Here is a 22,156-nt window from a genome sequence, read left to right on the forward strand (position 1 = left end):
TGGCTCTGCTGGCCGTCCCCGCACTCAATTGCCTGCCGAGGTCCTGACCCTATGGTTTGGTTCACTCCTCTTCCTCCAGAGATCCGAACTTGTGTGTGTGTGTGTGTGTGTGTGTGTGTGTGTGTGTGTGTGTGTATCTATATATCTATAGCTATATATCTATATATATATAGATATATAGCTATAGATATATAGATATATATAATCATTTGAAGAAAGAATGACTCAAAAATTTCCAAATTTGGCAAAATATAGTAAAAAATATAAACCCACAGATCAAACAAGCTCAGTGAATAGCAAGCACAGGACATAAAGAAAGCTACATCAAGACACATAAAAATCACATTGCTCAACACCAATGAGGAAAAAAAATATCTTTTAAGTAGTCAGAAGAAAAGAGACACACTATACACAGGAATAAACATAAGGATTACAAAAGATTTCTCATCAGAAACAGTGTAAGGGAGAAGATAGTAGAGCAACATCATTAAAGTCCTCACCAGGGGGGAAAAATCCTCTCAATTTATAATTCTAGACTGAGTGAAAATATTTTTAAAAATAGTTAAAATATATTTTTCATATATAAAAGATGGAATTTTTTTATCACCAGCAGATTTGTCATGTAAGAAATGTTAAAAGAAGTCCTGAAAGCAGAAATAAAATTTTGCCAGATAGAAATAATGATCTATGCCAAGACATGGAAAACACCAAAGACAGTAAATGCATAGGAAAAAATATAATAAAAGTTTCTTATTATTTAAATATATTTAAAGATAATTAACTATTTAAACAAATAATAATGTCATGTCACTTTTATAACATCTGTGAAAGTAAAATACATGACACCAATAGCACAAATAATGCCCAGGAAAAATGAAATTTTGTTACAGTGAAGTTTCTGTACAAGATGTGGAGTGGTATAATATCCACTTGAAGACAGACCGTGACAAGTTAAAATCGAATATCATGCAATGGGCCACTAGTAGAGTAAGCATTATATCCATTCTTATTCCTTTTGCCCATTTCCCCCTGTAATCTTTGTCCTTGTACCCCATATCAGCAGATGACTTATGGGGGAGAGGTAGAGAGCAGATTTTTGTGGATGACCTGCTGCTCTTTCATACTGCCAGCATTATTGGGATAACCATTCATCTATTATTCAACCCTGTCTCTGCTTAATTGGCTCAGATAGTGAAAGGTAGCCCTGAACCATTGGTTTTCTGGTTTCAATAGCAGGATATCTAAATAAAAAAATTATTAATAATAATTTAGTGAACATAAAACTGTTATGGTACCATTAATGTACATCACATTTTAAATTATTTAACATATCTTAACTTTCTCTTTATAATTTCTAATTTCTGAATATGTTAATGTTGTACATAATATATGCTTTTAGTAATGAATCTATAACATATGTAGAACAATTGTTATATTGAGGATGCTTACACTTACAGTGCAATGAATCACCCAATACTCTCATGACTATTTTAATCATGCCGATGCTCACAGACAACAGCAGCATATTACAGGGCCTGAAATTAAGTATAAACCTCTCTCCTGGTCATGCTTGGGCAGCAGCTTCAGTGTTTTAACAACTCCCACTGAAATTTGGATTCCCAGAGCTCCAACAGATATGCCTCCAAAGTGGTTCACATCTTTATAAAAAGGCAGATCATAGTGTGCAGAGTTTTATACAGAGTGCCACAGAATTGAAAGGTAGATTTTCATATTAAATAATCCTATGAACATGCCGTGCCTCATACTATGCCTTTAGAACAGGTAAGAGAAAATATTCTAGAGAGTTAACTCATTAGATGTTTAATGTACTGAAGATGCTGTTTTAATTAATTTTGTGTTCGGTGAAAGGAAAGGATGTGACATTGAGATATTAAATCCTCTCATGGGAGGTTACATAACTATTTCAAAATGAGCTATAACCAAAAATTTTTATGAAAATTTAAAGGATATATGCTCTCAAAGTGACGTAGCAGAGTAAAATTTGACAGTGGGTGGTAAGTTATTAGGAATGATGACTAAATTTAAGAAAAGTAAATCCTGAGCATCCAGATAACTCATACCATCATCAAAAATAATGGAAAAGCTAGAAACTCATAATTATTTACAGATTAGGAATATTTTTCTCTTTATCAAGTTTCAGGTGTTGACAGAACATGTAAGTAAGCATATTAGAGAAGGAGCTGATGAGGGAGAATTAGTGACTAGAGCTAGATATTTGGAAAAATCTCTGTATAAAACTTACCATTAGACTATAAATATAAATGTGATCTTAAATGAGTAAAGAGACAGAAGTCCTTACAAGATGTTCAAATTTAGGGAAATGCAGGGAAATGTAAATTAATTCAGGACATTTATTATGAGTATTTTAAATAGTTTGGAAATTACTAACAATACTGCTAAACAAAACCAGAGAATAGAAAGTTTCCTGATACATAAGGCAGTAAAAAACATAAATACAAATAGGGGACACTATGAAACTTTAAAACTAGATTGGATGGGATTTGCAGTATGTCATTGGTTGTCTTCTACTGCAAGATATTTGAGTACAAGCTGCTGGACCTTTCTAGAAAGCTGAATTTAAAATGCTAAAGTAATATATTAAAAATAATTTTAACAAGAATAAGAGCAAAAGTAAAATAATAGTTTACGTTTTATTGAATATAATTCACATGGTATAAAATTCACCTGTTTTACCGAAACCGGTTTGGCTCAGTGGATAGAGCGTCGGCCTGCGGACTGAAAGGTCCCAGGTTCGATTCCGGTCAAGGGCATGTACCTGGGTTGCGGGCACATCCCCAGTGGGAGATGTGCAGGAGGCAGCTGATCGATGTTTCTCTCTCATTGATGTTTCTAACTCTCTATCTCTCTCCCTTCCTCTCTGTAAAAATCAATAAAATATATTTAAAAAAAAATTCACCTGTTTTAAGTACACATTTTAATGATTATTACATTTGCGTAGCTATCCAACTATACTACAATCTTATTTTAAATAATTTTCATCATCACAGAAAGAAAAATAATTCCCATTTGCACTCAATCCCCAACTCAAGGTGACCACCACTATACTTCTGTCTCTATGAATTTGTGTTACCAAGGCACTTCATATAAATGAAATTACACTACATGTGGTCTATTATGTCAGGTTTCTTTTACTTAGCATTATGTTTTTAAAGTCCACTGTTACTTAGCATAACTATTTATAATTTTTCAAAAGCATAAATCAATAATGATTGAAATTATATTTATTTTCTTAAAATGCCTATAATGAAAGATGAAGAAAATAATTACCTGAAAAAGTTATTTGTATATTAATATATTTTATATTATATTAATGCATGAGCAAGAGCAAAAATATTCATATCCAAGTATTTAATAAAACAAGCATTGGCTCATTCCTTTCCTAAAAGAGATTTATGTGGAAAATTCTCAGGATTGTAGTCTTGGATTTACATGAATGACCCAGATTCAACACATACGCTCCCAGCACTCATTCTGAGCCTGACCAAGAGTTTATACATGCATCATCTGCCTAATACTCACCACATCCCTTTGGGGTAGTCCTGACTCTAAGACTTGTGAGGATTTACTTAATTATGTGGATCTTAAATTTTTACTAACTAAATAAGGGGTGGAGAATAAATATTACTAATTTAATTCCTAACTCTAATATTATTATCCAAAGTGCATCACAAATCGAGTAAAAGTAATTACAATAAACTGTGCAATTAATTATTCAAAAGAAAGAAATTTTTCTTCTCTAATAGAATTTTTGTCTAAAATGTATGATTATTTCTTTCCTTCTATTTATATTGCCTATGTATGCTCACTATATAAGAATAGGCATATAAAGTGTAGAACTAAAGAAATATTTTCAGAAAGCTTGCTTGAGAAAGGAAGGAGAGGAATAAGAGAAACAAATGCGGCGAGGGCCATTCCATAAGTGAATGCCAGCTTTTCCTCCTAAGTAAAAGGGCACAATAAAATATTTCTTAATCAATTTATGCTTGATTGTATTAAGTGTTGTTGTTGTTAATACTCAGCCGAGAATATTTTTTACATTGATTTTTAAGAGAGTGGAAGAGAGGGAGTGAGGGAGAGAGGAGGAGGAAGAAGAGGAGGAGAGAAAGAGAGACATTGAGGTGAGATTCAAATTGCTTGGTTGCCTCCCCTACATGCCCAGATAGGGGCCTGGTTCCCACCTGCAACCCAGGTAGGTGCCCTTGACCAGGAATTGAACCCTCAACCTTCGGTGCTTGGGCCCATGCTCCAGGCACTGAGCCAAGGTTTTCTGTTGTTGTATCACGGGCATAAAATTCCATGTAGCAAAGGTATGCATTCCCAAATTATAACTGGCATATTCATTCCATCTAATAGTTATCAAGACTTTCATTCCCTAATTATTGCAATCACTGTCACAAAAGTCTCAACAGCAAAATTTCTGCTCACTCACATGATAATAATGTAGCACAGCCCTTCAGAGAAGGCATGGTGTGATGGCGGTCCTCTCTGTGCTCTTCCAGACCCACAGTCCATCATTCAACATCCACTCCGTGTCCCCCTGAAGGTTGTCCTACGGGAACCACATCACCTTCATCTTTATTTTCCCTAATTTATAGGCATCATCTGTTTCTTAAAGTATCTAAGTAAGGAAAGTAATTAAAGGAATTAAGTTTGGAGAATGGTGATAGGATATTTTTGACAAGATCCTGAGTAGAAATGAAAATAGGGTGAGAATTACAGGTTATTGGAGAAAAGAGAACAGACACTTCCTATGCATCTTTATGTCTTAATTCAGTCCCTTTTCTAAATACACCATTCTTTCTTTTCATTGCTTTTAATTATTTTCTTCCTATAAATTCTCACACATTCTCTAAGCCTGTCCTTTTTGTTTATTGACCATGAGAATTGTTTTTACTTTTAAAATGTTTTGAAGATAATAACCTAAAGCCATATCTGAAGTGTCACTTGGAATTGCTCTCCATTATTTTAAAATTCATACATTTTACATACACCAGGTACTAAATTTAATACTTTCTTATATGGTTTATTGCTATTTTTGTTTGATAATTATGTCTCTCTAGATTATAAATTTTCTAGACCATAGGGCATCGATTTATTCTGTATAAGAGAAAAATAGAGCAGTTACTTACAACCTAGAGGGATTCCAATATACTTATTGAATCATATCTCCTAAAGAATTCACATGGAACATATGAATTCAATAAATATGTAGTAATATAATAACAACCAAAAAATACATATTTCTTTAATTTTGGAGGCAATGTGGTATATTAGTATGAGCCCAGATTCGGATATTTGAGGGGGTTGATACTAGCTTTGATCCTTGTTAGTTGTGTACCCATGAGTAAGTCATTAAATATTTCTATGCCATAGTTTCCTAATATGCAAATTTAGGATAATAATAATATTTGGGATTGTTATGAGGCTCAAATGTGTTAATGTATGTGAAACAAAACAGATCTTAGCACACAAAAATCACCTAATGTTACTGATCGATTTTGATCACTCTAGATCCCATAAACAATGTCTAAAAAGTTGAGTAAAGACAACTTAGTATGATATATTACAACCTGGCAAAATCTATATGTTAGGATTGAATTATTTCATTATTTATTCCTAAAATACCACATATACACACTTACACATAATACACACACTCTTCACTGAAAACAAACTCAAAAATATCTGAGTCTGAGCCCTTGTTTCTCAGTATACTACACAAAAGAAACTAAAAAGCAAAATTATTTTTAATGAATTCAAAGACTCATTTACATATATAAATTAGTTTCTAATTTTGTGTGTGTACACTTGTTTATTTTATTTTATTTTATTTTATTTTTATTTTTTTTTACTTCTTCTTTGATCTCTTTGGTAACCCAATCATTATTTTTTTTTTTTATTGCTTAAAGTATTACAAAGGGTATTACATATGACTTGTTTATTTTAGAATGATAGAAAAACCTTAACAAATTACTTCAAGATATAGGACAATACAGTTCCCTCATCTCCAAATCCTAATATCATTTATTGAGGAAACATAATCTCAAAGGGTGACACATAAAAAAGATTATAATTAAAAAGGCAAAATAAATATTAATCTATTTACTTATCTAATTTTTTCACGTGAACACATTAGTGATAAAGTCATGATCAATTGGTGAGTATTAATTGATAAAATAAAGTAGAAAACAAAATTTCACTATTTCAAATGCTCTTTAATTAGTAACTATAAGAATATTGTTACTAAGTGATGTGACCCATAAACTAATCTCTAATTATAAATAGTTATGTGCTGATACATTTCAGATGCTCTCCTATCACCAACTATTATTCATTAACTAGAAATAGAAAAACATTGGTGCTCACTGTGGCTTAATTTTCTTTATTCTTTTTATAGAAAGAACTTCTGGGACTTTTCTGATTTGAGTAAATGGATCTCAAAAATGAATCTGTAGTGACTGAGTTTATTTTACTAGGATTTTCTGGACAATGGGAACTTCAGATTTTCTTCTTTGTGACATTCTCCTTGGTCTACGGTGCTACTGCATTGGGAAACATTCTCATTATAGTCACAGTGACTTTTAGCGCCACCCTTCATTCTCCCATGTACTTCCTCCTTGGAAACCTCTCTTTCTTGGACATGTGTCTCTCCACTGTCATCACACCCAAGATGATCACAGACTTGCTCGCTGAACACAAGACCATCTCCATATGGGGCTGCATGACCCAGATGTTCTTCATGCACTTCTTTGGGGGTGCTGAGATGACTCTTTTGATAGCCATGGCCTTTGACAGATACGTAGCCATATGTAAACCTCTGCACTACAGGACAATCATGAGCCATCGCTTGCTGAAGGGGTTTGTGATACTTTCGTGGATAATTGGGTTTATACACACCATGAGCCAGATGGTATTAATAGTGAATTTGCCTTTCTGTGGCCCCAATGTTGTAGACAATATATTTTGTGACCTTCCCCTTGTGATTAAGCTTGCTTGTATCCAAACATATACCCTGGAACTATTTGTCATTGCTTACAGTGAGCTGCTCTCACTTATCTGTTTCATCCTCCTGCTTGTCTCCTACGCTGTCATCCTGGTCACTGTGTGGCAAAGGTCATCTGGAGGGCTCTCCAAGGCTCTGTCCACATTGTCTGCTCATGTCATTGTAGTCACTCTGTTCTTTGGACCTTGTATCTTTATCTATGCCTGGCCATTCAATAGTTTTGCAGGCAATAAAATCCTTTCTGTATTTTACACTGTTATCACACCCTTCCTGAATCCGATTATTTATACCCTAAGAAACCTGAAAATGCAAGTGGCCATGAGAAAATTACGGTTTCTACTTGTTAGCTCTATGCAGAATTTCTAAATTTAAGCACAATAAAATTAATACTACTTTCTAATACTATGCTAACAGAACTTGAATAGATTATACATAACACATGCTTTCACTCTTCTAGTGTTAAAATCATAACCAGTAGAGAAAAAATTAATAATAAAATATTTTAATGATAACAATGCAGTTATAGCATATTATAACAATTAGCAGCCTGCAGCAAACAGACATAAAATCATTGAGTAGTTTTACATAGGCATTCAATGTATAGACTTACTAATAAAGAAATAAATGTGACTAATTAGAGCTTTAGTCTTCTTATTTGACAAGGTAATATGTCAAACTTTTGAGCAAAATAGATTCATGTCACAATGCTATATAACAAAAGTCCAGCAAGTGAATGGCAGAACGACCAGTCGCTATGATGGGCACTGACCTCTAGGGGAAGATTCTCAATGCAGGAGCTCCCTCTGGTGGTCAGTGAGCTCCCACAGCAGGAGCAGCCTCTCAGAGGGTGGGTCCCCAGCAGCTTGGCTAACCAGGATGAGCAGCTGCTTCCTCAGCGGGCCCCACCAGTGCACAAATCCCGTGCACTAGGCCTCGAATTTCATTTTAAACAGAGATGAATGACAAGCAAGAAGAATCCCAGAGGTTCCATTTACATAAATATATTCTAATTATATTAATTGAGAACTTAATTTGCATCTCATGTTCTAATGTGGAATTGTGGTAGACAGATTTCTTCTTTTTAAAAAATTTTCTTTATTGTTGAAAGCATTACAGATGTTCCTCTTTTTCCTCCCCATTGACCCCCTTCCTTCCCACTCCTGCCCCCTTTCTAGGCCTTCACCCCACTATTGTCTGTGTCCAAGGGCTAATCATATATGCATATAAATTACTAGGTTGATCTCTTTCCTCTCCCACCACATTCCCTCAGAGGATCTTCAGTGTGTTGCCTGTTTCCATGTGTCTGGATATTTTTTGTTTGTCGGTATTGTGTTCATTAGATTACACATATAAGTGAGATCATGTGATACTTGTCTTTCTGTGACTGGCTTGTTTCACTTAGTGCAATACTCTCCCAGTCACTCTATGCTGTCTTAAAGAATAACAGATACTTTTTACAGCTGCATAGTATTCCATGGTGTAAATGTACCACAATGTTTTTATCCACTCATCTACTGATGGACACTTGGACTATTTTCAGATATAGTCCAAGCCACTATAAATTGCACTGTTCTGAACATAGGGTGCATACATTCTTTCTGATTGGTGTTTTGGGTTTCTTATGATATATTCCTAGAAGTGGGATCACTAGGAATATGGCAGTTGCATTTTAAATATTTTTAGGAAACTCTACATTGTTTTGCATAGTGGCTGAACCAATTTGCATTCCACCAGTAGTGTACTAGGATTCCCTTTTCCACATCCTTCCCAGCACTTATCATTTGTTGATTTATTTATGGTAGTCATTCTAGCGGGTGTGAGGCAGTACCTCATTGTCGTTTTAATTTGCATCTCTCTGATGATTAGTGACTTTGGGCATTTTTTCATGTCTCTTGGCCATTTGTATGTCCTCTTCAGAGAAGTGTCTATTTAGGTCTCCTGCCTATTTTTATTGGGTTATCTGCCTTCCTGTTGTTGAGTTGTATATATTTTGGCTATTAACCCCTCATCAGCTGTATCACTGACAAATATGTTCTCCCATACGATGGTTTTCCTTTTCATTTTCATGCTGGCTTATTTTACTGTGCAGAAGTTTTTTATTTATGGAGTCCCATTTGTTTCTTTTTTTCTTTGTTTCTTTTTCCCTCAGCATTGTATCAGTGAACATTTTGGTACATGAGATATCTGATATTTTGCTGCCTATGTTTTCTTCAAGGATTTTTATAGTTTTTCAGCTTACATTTATCTATTGTGAGTTTATTCTTATGTATGGTGTAAGTCAGTGGTCTAGTTTCATTTTTCATGCAAACACCATTTATTGAAGAGATTATCTTTACTGCATTGTATGCTCTTGCTTCCTTTGTCAAATATTAATTGAGCATAGTGACTTGGGTTGATTTCTGCATTCTCTGTTCTGTTCCATTGATCTCTATGCATCCTCTTGTGCTAGTACCAGGCTAAGGTTTATTCTTGTTATGATGATTTGCTTCATTCTTCAGCACTAAGGTGACTTTTGTTTTAAGAACTTGAAGGCTGGTTTTGAGTTATGATTAAATTGACTTATTATTAAATTGAATTATTATTAAACTGCCTTCTTTTAACCTAGAAATGGGAAAACAATTGACTTCTCCATAGGCTCAAACATCCATCTAATTAAACAAAGAGGAAGAAAATAAGTGCATACATCTAAATAATAAAATATAGGGTTCTACTTTTGTCTTTTTACCTAATATCATATTTCCATATATAAACAAGATAGATTCCTATTTATTTTGTCACCATGTATTTCACATAACTAGGATTAAAGTCCACTTTCTGATAGAATTTTCAAACACCAGTATATATAACTACAGAGAAATTGGTCTTAAATTTTATTGCTTGGCCGGGTGTGGTACAGCAGTTGATCATCAACCCAGGAACCAAGAAGTCACCAGTGCAATTCCCAGTTCAGGTTGTGAGCTCAATCCCCAGTAGTGGGCATGCAGGAGGCAGTCAGTCAATGATTCTTTCTCATCATTAATGTTTCTATCTTCCTCTCCCTTCCTCTCTGAAATCAATAAAAATAAATTTTAAAAATGTTTCCAACTTGCACTAAACAAGAACCACATAATTTTAGAGTAATGAAATATTACTAATTTGAAAATAACATATGGATTTAGGGACTTAAAATTAAAGAAAGAGAAGGAAACTTTTGTAATGCTAGAAAGCAGTAAGCCAGCCTGAATCATGGAGGCCATAACTGGGGAAGAAGTGTTGATAATAATTTATTATTGATTGAATAATAATCAACCATATAAACAGTTAAGAAACTCTGTAAGCATTAACATGGAAAATTCCCCAAGATGTATGGAAACTTAAAAATAAGTTGCAAGATATTTCCCCCTCCTTTGTCCACCTCCACCAAACCCCAACTCCCCCTTTCCTCTGGTTATCAGCACACTTATCTGTGTCTAGGATATACTGATGCACAATAGACATTATGAAAAAATGCTCAACATCACTAATCATCAGAGAGATGAAAATTAAAACCACAATGAGATATTACCTCACACCTGCCAGAATGACTACCAGCAATAAATCAACAAACAATTGCTGGCAAAGCTTTTTTTAAAAAGAAAGGTTTTATTGGGCCATATAGGACCAGGTCCTGGGACATGAAGTCCAAACCAGAAGCAGCAATAGTAGGTAGAAAAGGCAATGTGTCCATTGTGAAAGAGTTGAGGAGCACTTCAAATTTTTTATTTAAAGAGAGAGAGGGAGAGAGAGAGATCAATTTGTTGTTCCACTTGTTCATGCATTCATTTTTTTGTATGTGCCCTGACTAGGAATCAAACCACAACCTTGGTGTATCAGGATGACGCTTAACCCACTGAACAACCTGGCCAGGGCGGAGGAGTGCTTTTTATACATTATGTTTTGGGGAAGAAACATGTAAATTGCTTTGAAAGAATTTATATTTGCTACAGATGAGGAGATGGGATAAGGTAAAGTGTGGTCAGTTCTATAATGGGAGCACCGGCTCTAAGGAAGGAATATTTATTACTTTTGATTGGTTACAGGCAACAGTCCTGAAAATTTATGCAAATGCAGGATGCAGTGGTGGTCTATTGGTGGGCCACTAGACTCCTGGATGTTGATTGAAAGCTCCAACACTCATTCAGGAATGTGAGCAGTTTTTTGTCTGCTGGCCCTCAGCTATTAACAGGCTAACTGCTCTCTTTCTCTCTTTCTCTCTCTCTCTCTCTCTCTCTCTCTCTCTCTCTCTCTCTCTCTCTCTCTCTCTCTCTCTCCAGCTGCTGTAATTTAATTTAGAACACAGACTTTTTTTGTCAATATGATTTAAAGGTATGTTTGTTCAAATGGTGGGGAAAGAATGTTCATAAAAATTTACTTATAACTCTGGGTGGTGGACATACAGTGCAATGTACAGATCTTATAACATAGAAACTCACACCTGAAACCTATGTTCATGTTGACCAAAGTCACCCCAATCAATTTAACAAATAGAAGTTAATAATTAAAAAATTTACTTACGTAATCATAGTTTTGAAATTTATGCATTCTATTGATAATTTCCTCTCTTAAAGCATTGGTATTGGATGGGAGACTATGATGGGAAGATTTCTCACTGAATATACAGGGTGTTCCCAAAACACTTTAGCAGTGATAGCTCAATTTTGAAAATGAAATATATTTTCATAAACAATGCCTTTATAATTATTCAAAGAGTGTGTATACATTTGGAGGGGCACTCTATATTTTTTACTTTTATTTTTTATTAAATTTATTGGGGTGACATTGATAAATAACATTATACAGGTTTCAAGTGTACAACTCTATCATTCATCATGTGCATATTGAATCATGTGTTCACCACCCAAAGTCAAGTCTCCTTCACAAGACATTAATCGTTTCCTCTCTTGAATCATGAGTAATAGATGGGAGACTAGGATGGGAGGATTTCTCACTGAATATCTAGATGATAGATAGATGATAGATAGATAGATAGATAGATAGATAGATAGATAGATAGTAAATACAGTAAATAGATAGATGATATTCTTTTTCACTTTAAAAAAATGTTTTTTAACTATGAAAATATATTTCCTATAAAAATTAGATGTATATTTAAAACAGCATGGTTTGTTCTATCATCTTATCTTGTCTGAGTCATTTCCAGCTCTTTCCTCACTCATGGTTATTGTTTTTGCTCTTCTTCTTGCCTGGAATACCTCTCCGTCTGGTATCCCATAGCTACATTTGTTTGGTTATTCAGACCTCAGCTTAAATGTCACCTCCCCAGAGAGCATTTTTCTAATAATAAAAAAAGAATGCCCTTCTTGTGTCCATTCATTCTCCAAAATATCACTGTTATAGTAATTTATTCCCTGGCAATTTTTTGCCCATTTTCTTTGTTGACTGGCTCCTTTCACTAGAATGTAAAATCCCTGAAACCAAGAACCTTAACTATCATAATCAGTGCTAAATTGCTCACCCACCTATTCAGTAGGTCTTCCAAAGAATAAATATTCAAACTTTTGTGAAATGAAGAGAATTTATGGACAGAGATAACAGTGTGGTGGTTGTGGGGATGGATGGAGGTGGTAGAGGATAAGGCATTATGGGAAAAATAGAATTAAATTTAATTAAAAACAAAAGTAAAAAGAATGAAAAACAGAAATACATGAGTGGGCAAAAGTAGGTTTACAGTTTTTAATATGTAAAATAACAGAACAAATAAATAATTATACAAGAACAAACTCTGTTTCACATACTCACAACTGTAAACTACTTTTGCCAACCTCTGTACATTTCCGATTTTTCAGATTGGGAATCATCTGAGGAAGCATGTAACATTTTCCCAAGAAATAACCCTCATGGGTGGGGCCAGAACTATAATCTTGCCTTTTGAGTTCCATTCTTGTGATATTTTCACTATTACTGGATGTCTTGCTTAATAAACGAGCACGGGTCAATCTGAGCTCCACCCATTAAAACACAGACGTCTTTCTTCTTAATGTTATGCAATTGCCTAACATGAAAAAGGTTTCTTGGCAGAGAGTAGAGGGCTACTGTTGACTAGTAGTTAGATCTCATTACTTTTAATGAATTCTAAAGCATTGTGGTGTGGTAAATTATGAGAAGTGAGATCCCTGAGAAGTCTGTAATTATATAAAACACAACAAACACAAAACAATAAACTTTCACATAAACAAAATGACATATGTTCAAAGTTATTTATTTGCAGCACAGATTATAATAGGAATAAAAACTACAATACCATTATCGCCATCTCTTTACTTCTTTCTTCCACTTTCCCACATCTTCCACTGCATTACTGTCTGAACTGGACATAGATTTGAATAAAAGTATACTTGATAGTATATTGTATTTCTTTTGTGAAAGCTGTTTGTTATTTTAATTTTAATGTGACTCATATTTATTCCATTTTTCTTTTTAATGTATAAAAACTGAATGAAATGGATTTTTGTATAATTAAATAATTGTCCCTTGGCAATATTTTTTAATTTAGAACAGAAAGGTCTTCATTTTGCTATAGCAGAACACAGAAATAACATATTCAGAAAGTGGATGATTATGAATAGCAAGATCATACCAGAGTAATTTTTATGTTCTTTGAGTAGGCACAGCCTTAGAGAGTTTATAACAGGGTTCCTCAAACTTTTTAAACAGGGGGCCAGTTCACTGTCCCTCAGACCATTGGAGGGCCGGACTATAGTTTAAAAAAAAAAATGAACAAATTCTTATGCACACTGCACATATCTTATTTTGAAGTAAAAAAACAAAATGGGAACAAATACAATATTTGCATTTGCATGTGACCCGTGGGCCGTAGTTTGAGGACCCCTGGTTTATAAGAAAGCATGAAGTTCTTTGACTCAGGAAGAATTATTCCTGAAAAGTATTTTTGAGCATAACATATTCTTTCTCTTGCTAACATTTCTGCACCAAAAATATGCAGATCTAAGCATACTCACCATTAACTTAATCTCACTACTTTAACTTATTAAACATCAATGACTTCTCATCACTTATATGAATCTATACATATAAAAGCCTAAGCCACCAGCCAACCATTTGACCAGACTACCATCCAGTAGTTATGATGTGCAATGACCACCAGGGGGCAGATGCTCAATGCAGGAGCAGAAACCACAGGCATGGAAACATGGAACAGACTGATGAATCTCAAAGAAAAGGGGGGAGGGGGAAGGGTGGGGAGAGATGAACCAAAGACCTTATATGCATACTAGTGGCCTGGTGCATGGATTCATGCACCAGTGAAGTCCCTTAGCCTGGTCTGTGCCCTCTCACAATCTGGGATACCTCAGGGTATGTTGGAGAGCTGGTTTTGGCCTGATCCCCACAGGCCAGGCTGAGGGACCTGCACTTGGGCCTTTATATAGAGAGACTAGAGGCCTGGTGCACAGATTTGTGCACCGATGGGGTCCTTTGGCCTGGCCTGCACCCTCTAGCAATCCATGACCCCTTGGGGGATGTTGAAGAGCTGGTTTTGGCCCAATCCCTGCAGGCCAGGCCGAGGGACCCCACCGGTGCATGAATCTGTGCACTGGGCCTCTAGTTATTTAATAAGATCACTGTCACTGATAAAATGTCAAAATAAAGATTCTAACATGACCCAGTAAGGTCTTAGCTGACCTATGTTTTGAATATTTAATCCTTAAAATGTTCTAACTTTAATTGACATTCTAATAATTACCATGGGAAAGACTCTGCAGGCTTAAGGTTGCTGTAAAACCCCAAGACATATTCCCTATTGCATCACAAATTAGTAAATTTCATAATTTATGATTACCCACCATGAGAATATATATTTAAAGAAGAATTCTGGAATAATCAGTTAATCTTTTTATCAGAAGAAAGAAGAGCTTAGCTATTTGGTTGAGAGGAGCAAGGTGAAATTTTTGGCCATTGTTTGGATTTCTTTTTTTTTTTCTGAGAAGAAGAAGAAATAGAACAAAATTCATACTATTTGTCTGGGCCATCTGCTTTAAAATGCATGAGGATAGGATAATGCTGCAGAAACAGAGAAAGGGTAAGATCAAATTCACACATAGAGCACTTTCTTTTCTGCTTATCAAATACACCACCTGTCAAGTCTTCCTGATGCTTAGTATTATTTTAAAGGGCCTAAAATATTTCACTATTATAAAAAATGGCAATAACTTTCGAAGATTCACCATTTGTATTTAAATTTGGGTATCACACAAATGACTGATTTCCCCCTCTTGCCCCCCATGAAAAATCAGAGATAAAGTGGAGGAGGAAATCAGGATTCACAAGTCAGAAGGGGTAGGCTGAGTTCCAGAAACAAACCTCACTAACTTTATAAGTTGGCAAACCCGTTGGTCCCCATACTCAACTGTCATAAGTTTCTTGCATATGGTTCTATTATACACCAATATAAGGCTCAGGGTTAGGGATCTTAAAACAAGACAATTCACAAACCTTAGCTGAATTAGATAAGAAAACTTTACATGGACCCTTCCTTGAACCTCCACAAGTTCCTATCCTGAAATGTCCCATTTAAGCAGTCACCATCTCCTCTGGGATTAACTGCAGGGCAGTGACAAAAGATCTAGTGACATAGTGTCTACTTAGCATTTTTTTTCTAGAATTTATTTAATCACTAAATGTTTTCTTAGTCTATTTTAAGTAGATGTGAATTGACTACTAATCACCTAATTTGATCTTTATATTAATGCTGTGAAGTAAAAAGAATGAATATATTATTTCTCCTACATAGACTTAAAAATCAGGTTTCAAAGGACTAAATGACTTTTAAGTTTATAGTTTCCAAATTGTAGAATAATTCCCAAACCAATGCTCTTCCTATAATATTCATGATACTGTCTAAAACCTTTAAGTATGAAAGAACTATAGAGGTTTCCATCATCTAATTTATCTATCCCATTTATTTGATAAGTAATTGAAGATTTGTGCAATTGAATGAAATTTTATATAATTTTCAACTCTAGCATCAATTAAATATTTTTTATGTTCTTCAGCCTGATCCACATTTTTAAAAACTTGTAGGAATGGGTAACAGTATATTTTAACAACTTAACTCAGCCTATCCCTTCTGACTTGTGAATTCTCATTTCCTCCTCCATTTTATTTCTGATTTATCATGGGGGAAAATCAGTCACGTGTGTGATACCCAATTTAAATACAAATGGTGAATCTTCCAAAGTTATTGCCATTTTCATTTTTTATAATAGTGCAATTAAATATTATTTATATATTTTAACAACTTAAAATATAGAAATAAATACACTATCAGAAAAGACATTATCACTTTCAAACTTTTATTAACTGTATCCCTGTTGGCAGGAATGATATTAAGGAGATTAATTTTAAAGCACAAAGATAAGTCACTTTGTTTTTATCAGAATGAGTTAGAAATAGACACTATACGTGAGAGAATTAGAAGTAACTAACGTGAGGTTGAGAATAAGCACATTTCAAGGGTGTTAATCTTCAAGAGGAAAGGCTTAACACTGACGTGCAGGCTAAAATTTTTCAATCTGCCGAAAAATCCATTGGGGTGGACCACTTAGGAAGCACCTACAACGCTCAGGCCACCATGGAATGATAAAAACAATCTATTGTCTCAGAATTAATGGAAGGACAGGCATTGAATATAATGAGGTAGAATACATGTAGAGAACAAAGTGAAAAAGATTTAAGACTGAAAGAATGTAGGTGAATGAGAGAAAAAAGAAAGAGATAAGGAAGAGAGCAAAAAAGAAGGAAAAGCCAGGGATAAAATAAGTGAGAGAAATTGCAAGAAAAAAATAAAAGAATAAAATAAAAAATAAAAGAAACTAAAGCACATGTAAAAAGAATAATTAAAAAAAACTGAATGTGTTGTTGGGGAGGTGGAGGCATTGGAAAAAATTTAAAAAGAGAAAGAACTCAGGAACATGGACAGCAGTGTCATGCTTGCAGGGAGCAGGGGGTGGGTGGCGGTGGAAGAGGGTATAGGGGGGATAAATAGTGATGGACAAAAATAAAGAGAAAAAATAATTAAATTAAAAAGAAAAAAACTGAGTGTCTGAAGGTAAAATTATCAGGAAGATAATAGGAAAAGGTGAAAAATACAATAAAAAGAAACAAAAGGAAATGAAAGGGGAAAGATGAAAGGATGAGATGAGGCTACATTGGTGATCAGGTCTCCAAACATCCGCTCCAGGAGTTGGTCTGCTAGCAGCTGGAATCCTGGCAAGCTCAGTGCAGCCTGCAGATGCTGGGTGTCTGCACTCTGATATCGGCACCCTTTCTACCTGTGCATCTTTGATGTCAGATGTGTGTTTGCATCAGTTGAAATAACAAAGAAGGTTAGAGATGAAACGTTCAAGTTTCTATCTTGCCTACACTAACAATACGTCTTTGCCTTATCTGACTAGAACAAAAAACTTGTTCCTATAAACTCCGTTGCTTTTGTCCCCTCCCCCCCCCCACCACCCCCACTCCCACTCTCGCCTCCCGCCGCCCAGGAATTCCTTTTGCACAGAGTAAAGTCCGCCTGAGGCATATCTGTCCTCAACCACTGTGATGAGCACAATTTGAGAATCACCAGAGCAGAATGTACATAAATGAGAATGGGAGGAGGAAAGTGGAGTAAAGACGTTTGTGGTAAGCAATTCCACCTGTTAATAATAGACAGCATATAGACATGGATGATAGAAAATAAAATCAAAGGAGGATTGGAAGAGACTAACTCTCAGAGAGTCACCTGTGTCTGGAATTGTCAACCCAAAGAAGCACGAAATAAATGAAAACCCGGAATGCATCAAACTTCAGAAAAGGTAATGGGAACTATTGACTTACCTTCTTATGAGCAGGTTTCTGTAGGCAGATTGAGGAATGAATATGGAAGCCAATAATTGTCTAAGACTGGATAAAAGACGGAAGGACGTTCCTAAGCTAACGTGAAGGACTCCAAAGATATTTTTTTCTATTCCAATTTGCTTCAACTCACTATGTGTGTGCTTACATGTATGAATATGTATTTGTATGCACAAATATGTGCCCATGTGTTATAAATTCCTGTTCCATAACATTTGGCTGCTAGTTACAAAGGTTACTAATCACATAGGACAAACGTTCTGATGTTTAGGTGTGCCTAGAACACCAGTGTATTGCTTAAATTTACCATGAGTTCTCCATTGACTTTCTAAGCCTGACTTTTCTTTATTCTTTTCTTCTCTCCTCTCTTCCTAGATTCTCTTTCTAGGGATGCTAACTATCATTTCTGTCAAATTTCAATTGGGAATTTTTCCCTCTATGATCTTCACCGCCCCCCCCCCACACACACACACACACGCAATAGTACTTTTTTTTCTCTTTTTTTCCCCAAGAAAAACTATTTTAAATATAATAATGTTACATGCAATAAACATTAATATTTCAAGAAAACAAGATTTTAAATATAATAATATTACCAAAACTGTACTAACATAGTATAATATCACAAAAGTTTTAGGAAATATTAAAAATATGCAAATAACAGGATTACTTCTATTATATTCTACTTTTAAAAAAGATTTATTACGATATGATCAATATAACATAAATTCTACCATTTAAAAAGTACAATTCAATGGTTTTAAGTGTTTTCATAGAGTTATGTAAGTAACAACATTGCATAATTTTAGAACATCTTCATCACCTAAAAAGAAACCTCATACTCATTAGCCGTCCCTCCCACATCCTACTTTTAGCCCTAGGCAGCCACTCCTCTATTTTTTTGTCTCTACAGATTTGCCTTGTTCAAACATTTAGCATAAATTGAATTATACAATATGTGGTTCTTTGTGACTGACTTCATTAATAAAGCATAATATTTAGAGGTTTATCCATGTTGTAGCATGTATCAGTACTTCACTCCTTTTTATTGCTAAATTGTAATACACTGTATCCATTGTACTTTAGAAATACAAGTATTACATGTAATTAAAAATCAGGGAAATGTTGTATGTCACATTATATTATTTTATTATAATTAGCAATTTTTCACTTTTAAAATTATTCCTACAGTCAAACATGCCCAGATATCACAATATAACATATGCATATCCTATATAATAAAATGCTAATATGCAGATTGACCGAACGGTGAAACGATCGGTCACTATCACGTCACTGCGTTGAGGGGGCATACACTCAACACAGGAGCTGCCCCCTGGTGGTCAGTGTGCTCCCACAGGGAGAGCACCACTCAGCCAGAAGCCAGGCTCACGGCTGACAAGCTCAGTGGTGGTGGCGGGAGCCTCTCCCTCCTCAGCGGCAGCACTAAGGGCTCCCGGACTGCAAGAGGGCGCAGGCCAGGCTGAGGGATTCCCCCACCCCCGAGTGCACAAATTTTGTGCACCAGGCCTCCAGTTTATTTGTAAAATGTTTCAACAATTGTAATATAAAAAGTATAAGACAATCACAAATATAAAACATTGTAAATGCATAATTTATAATAATACATAGAGAAAGTCTACTATTTTTATGCACCTTCGTTTATTATCTTGTGAATCTCCTGGGGTGAACACCATCAACCCCTTTGGAGGCCATTACATAGACTAAACCTTACATCTGAATGTCTCCAACATGAATAGAGTTCTTATTTAAGCTAGATTATTCCCCCCAAATGGGAGCTACTTACACAAGCAATATCATGGTTAATTATTTAAGTGCTTAAATAAAACAATACCAGTTGATGGGACACTAACAATTTCCTAATCAATTTAAACTAAGGAAAACATGCCATTTTTTCTACAATTTTTTAATGAGAATTAAGAAGAAAACTCATTGCAAATTGAAGAATCTTAACTGCAATTGCTTTATTTTTCTCATCTGCCAAGTGAGTATATTAGACTATATGTGCTATATGACCAATTCCAGCTCTAGTGTGCTTTGATTTTTATTAGAGATAGCAAAAATATTTTACATATTGTAATAATGTTATATTATATAAAAATATTTTTGTGAAGGATCATTTGGCTATCATTATGAGATCTGAGGAAGAAGTGGGCTATGGATATATAGTGAGCAAATGAGACTGGATTAGTGTTAAGATTTAAGAACAGTGTGGAGCAGATGCAGGATTGGGACTCTACCAGGGGTGTAATGGGAGGATACCTTTAAGTTTTGTAAAATGTAGATATCTTGCTTGAGATCCTGGTGACCAGCTTGGATTAAGGGTGCATAAGAGTATCAAAGAAGCACAATGTAATAAGAACTATTAAGGCAAAAATCCAGAAAAATAAAAGCGTATAGCTGCCAGCTGGGAACTAGGCATTCGACAGGAACTGACGGAAAGAAGCACCTGCAAAAGCACTTTGCTCTGTTGGAATGAAGACAGAGGACCAAAATCCAGCAACTAAACTAAACATTGCAGGTAGTAATATAACCACTAGCAGTAACAACAACAAAATCTGATCATTTTGATAATGGTTAAGTTTTGCTTTAATCAGGACATTTTTAATATACCTCAAGCATAGTAGCCCAGAGTCCTAAAGGAGCACAGTTATATAGATGCACTTAAATGGGAACAATAGTGTGGTCATAAGAACAGTGTCTAGGGGAATCCGGAAAATGAAGGGTAGAAAGTTAACTCAAAACATACGAGAGTTATGAGGCATAAGTTGTTTTCAGCTAGGGAATGATGGATGTGGTAAATATTGTTTTTATTTGGAGAATAGCTATGGAACAGATGAAAAGAAGGTTATAACAATATTTTTTGCTTTGTTATTCTGTAGATTGAGGAGCTATGGAGAGCGAAAACAGCACAGTGGTGACAGAATTCATCCTCCTTGGTCTGACCCAGTCTCAAGATGCTCAACTCCTGGTCTTTGTGCTAGTTTTAATTTTCTACCTCATCATCCTCCCTGGAAATTTCCTCATCATTTTCACCATCAGATCAGACCCTGGCCTCACAGCCCCCCTCTACTTCTTTCTGGGCAACTTAGCATTCCTGGATGCATCCTACTCCTTCATTGTGGCTCCCAGGATGCTGGTGGACTTCCTCTCTGAGAAGAAGGTAATTTCCTACAGGGGCTGCATCACTCAGCTCTTTTTCTTGCACTTCCTTGGAGCAGGAGAGATGTTTCTTCTTGTTGTGATGGCCTTTGACCGCTACATCGCCATCTGCCGTCCTTTACACTATTCAACTGTCATGAGCCCCCGAGCCTGCTATGCCTTGCTGTTGGCTCTGTGGCTAGGAGGCTTTACTCATTCCATCGTACAAGTGGCCCTTATTCTCCACTTGCCCTTCTGTGGCCCAAACCAGCTGGATAACTTTTTCTGCGATGTGCCGCAGGTCATCAAGCTGGCCTGCACAGACACCTTTGTGGTGGAGCTCCTGATGGTCTCCAACAGTGGCCTGCTCACCCTCCTGTGCTTCCTGGGCCTTCTGGCCTCCTATGCAGTCATCCTGTGCCATGTAAAGGGGCACTCCTCTGAAGGGAAGAGCAAGGCTTTCTCCACATGCACCACACACATTATCATTGTGTTTCTCATGTTTGGACCTGCCATCTTCATCTACACTCGCCCCTTCAGAGCTTTCCCAGCTGACAAAGTGGTTTCCCTCTTTCACACAGTGATCTTTCCTTTGATGAATCCTGTGATTTATACCCTACGCAATCAGGAAGTGAAAGCTTCCATGAGGAGGTTACTGAGTCAGCACATGGTTTTCTGAATGGAACAAAAGAATGAGAAAAGAAAAAAAGAGAAAAGGTCCAGTTTGATTCATTAAATAATGTATTCATTATGCACTGAATCAGTCAACCATGTAGCAAATATTGTGTTCATTAAGCACTTCCAATTTTCAGGCACTATTATAGTTGTATGAATAAGACAGGTAAGATTCGCAATCTCCTATGGTTACATTCAAGTACATAAAGACAGATTAAACTATTAAATTTAAAAAGAAAACACCATAATATTAAAATGAGATAGTGCTCTGAAACAAATCAAAAGCAATGCTATGATAGAGTTTGACTGGAAATGATAGTTACTTTACTTTTGGTTGTTAATCAAGGTCTTGAGTGGTATTTAACTGATATCCAGAAGACT

The 22,156-nt window shown here is 35.5% G+C and overlaps 2 protein-coding genes across 2 annotated transcripts; both read left to right on the forward strand.

Moving 5' to 3' along the window:
- The first annotated feature begins 6,472 nt into the window (after positions 1–6,472).
- On the forward strand, positions 6,473–7,411 carry LOC118664339 (olfactory receptor 4L1-like). Its single transcript, XM_036324346.1, has one exon. The coding sequence runs from the start codon at positions 6,473–6,475 to the stop codon at positions 7,409–7,411; it is 939 nt and encodes a 312-aa protein (XP_036180239.1).
- A 13,441-nt stretch (positions 7,412–20,852) lies between these two features.
- Positions 20,853–21,779, forward strand: LOC118664342 (olfactory receptor 4N5). The gene has a single exon (XM_036324357.1). It carries the CDS (start codon positions 20,853–20,855, stop codon positions 21,777–21,779), a length of 927 nt encoding a protein of 308 aa, XP_036180250.1.
- Positions 21,780–22,156: the final 377 nt, after the last annotated feature.

Source organism: Myotis myotis, unplaced genomic scaffold (genome assembly GCF_014108235.1).
Source record: "Myotis myotis isolate mMyoMyo1 unplaced genomic scaffold, mMyoMyo1.p scaffold_m19_p_1, whole genome shotgun sequence".
Lineage (NCBI taxonomy): Eukaryota > Metazoa > Chordata > Mammalia > Chiroptera > Vespertilionidae > Myotis > Myotis myotis.

Bases quoted from the DNA above. Each gene is read 5' to 3' on its own strand.
- LOC118664339 (XM_036324346.1), top strand. From the start codon at position 6,473: ATGGATCTCAAAAATGAATCTGTAGTGACTGAGTTTATTTTACTAGGA.
- LOC118664342 (XM_036324357.1), top strand. From the start codon at position 20,853: ATGGAGAGCGAAAACAGCACAGTGGTGACAGAATTCATCCTCCTTGGT.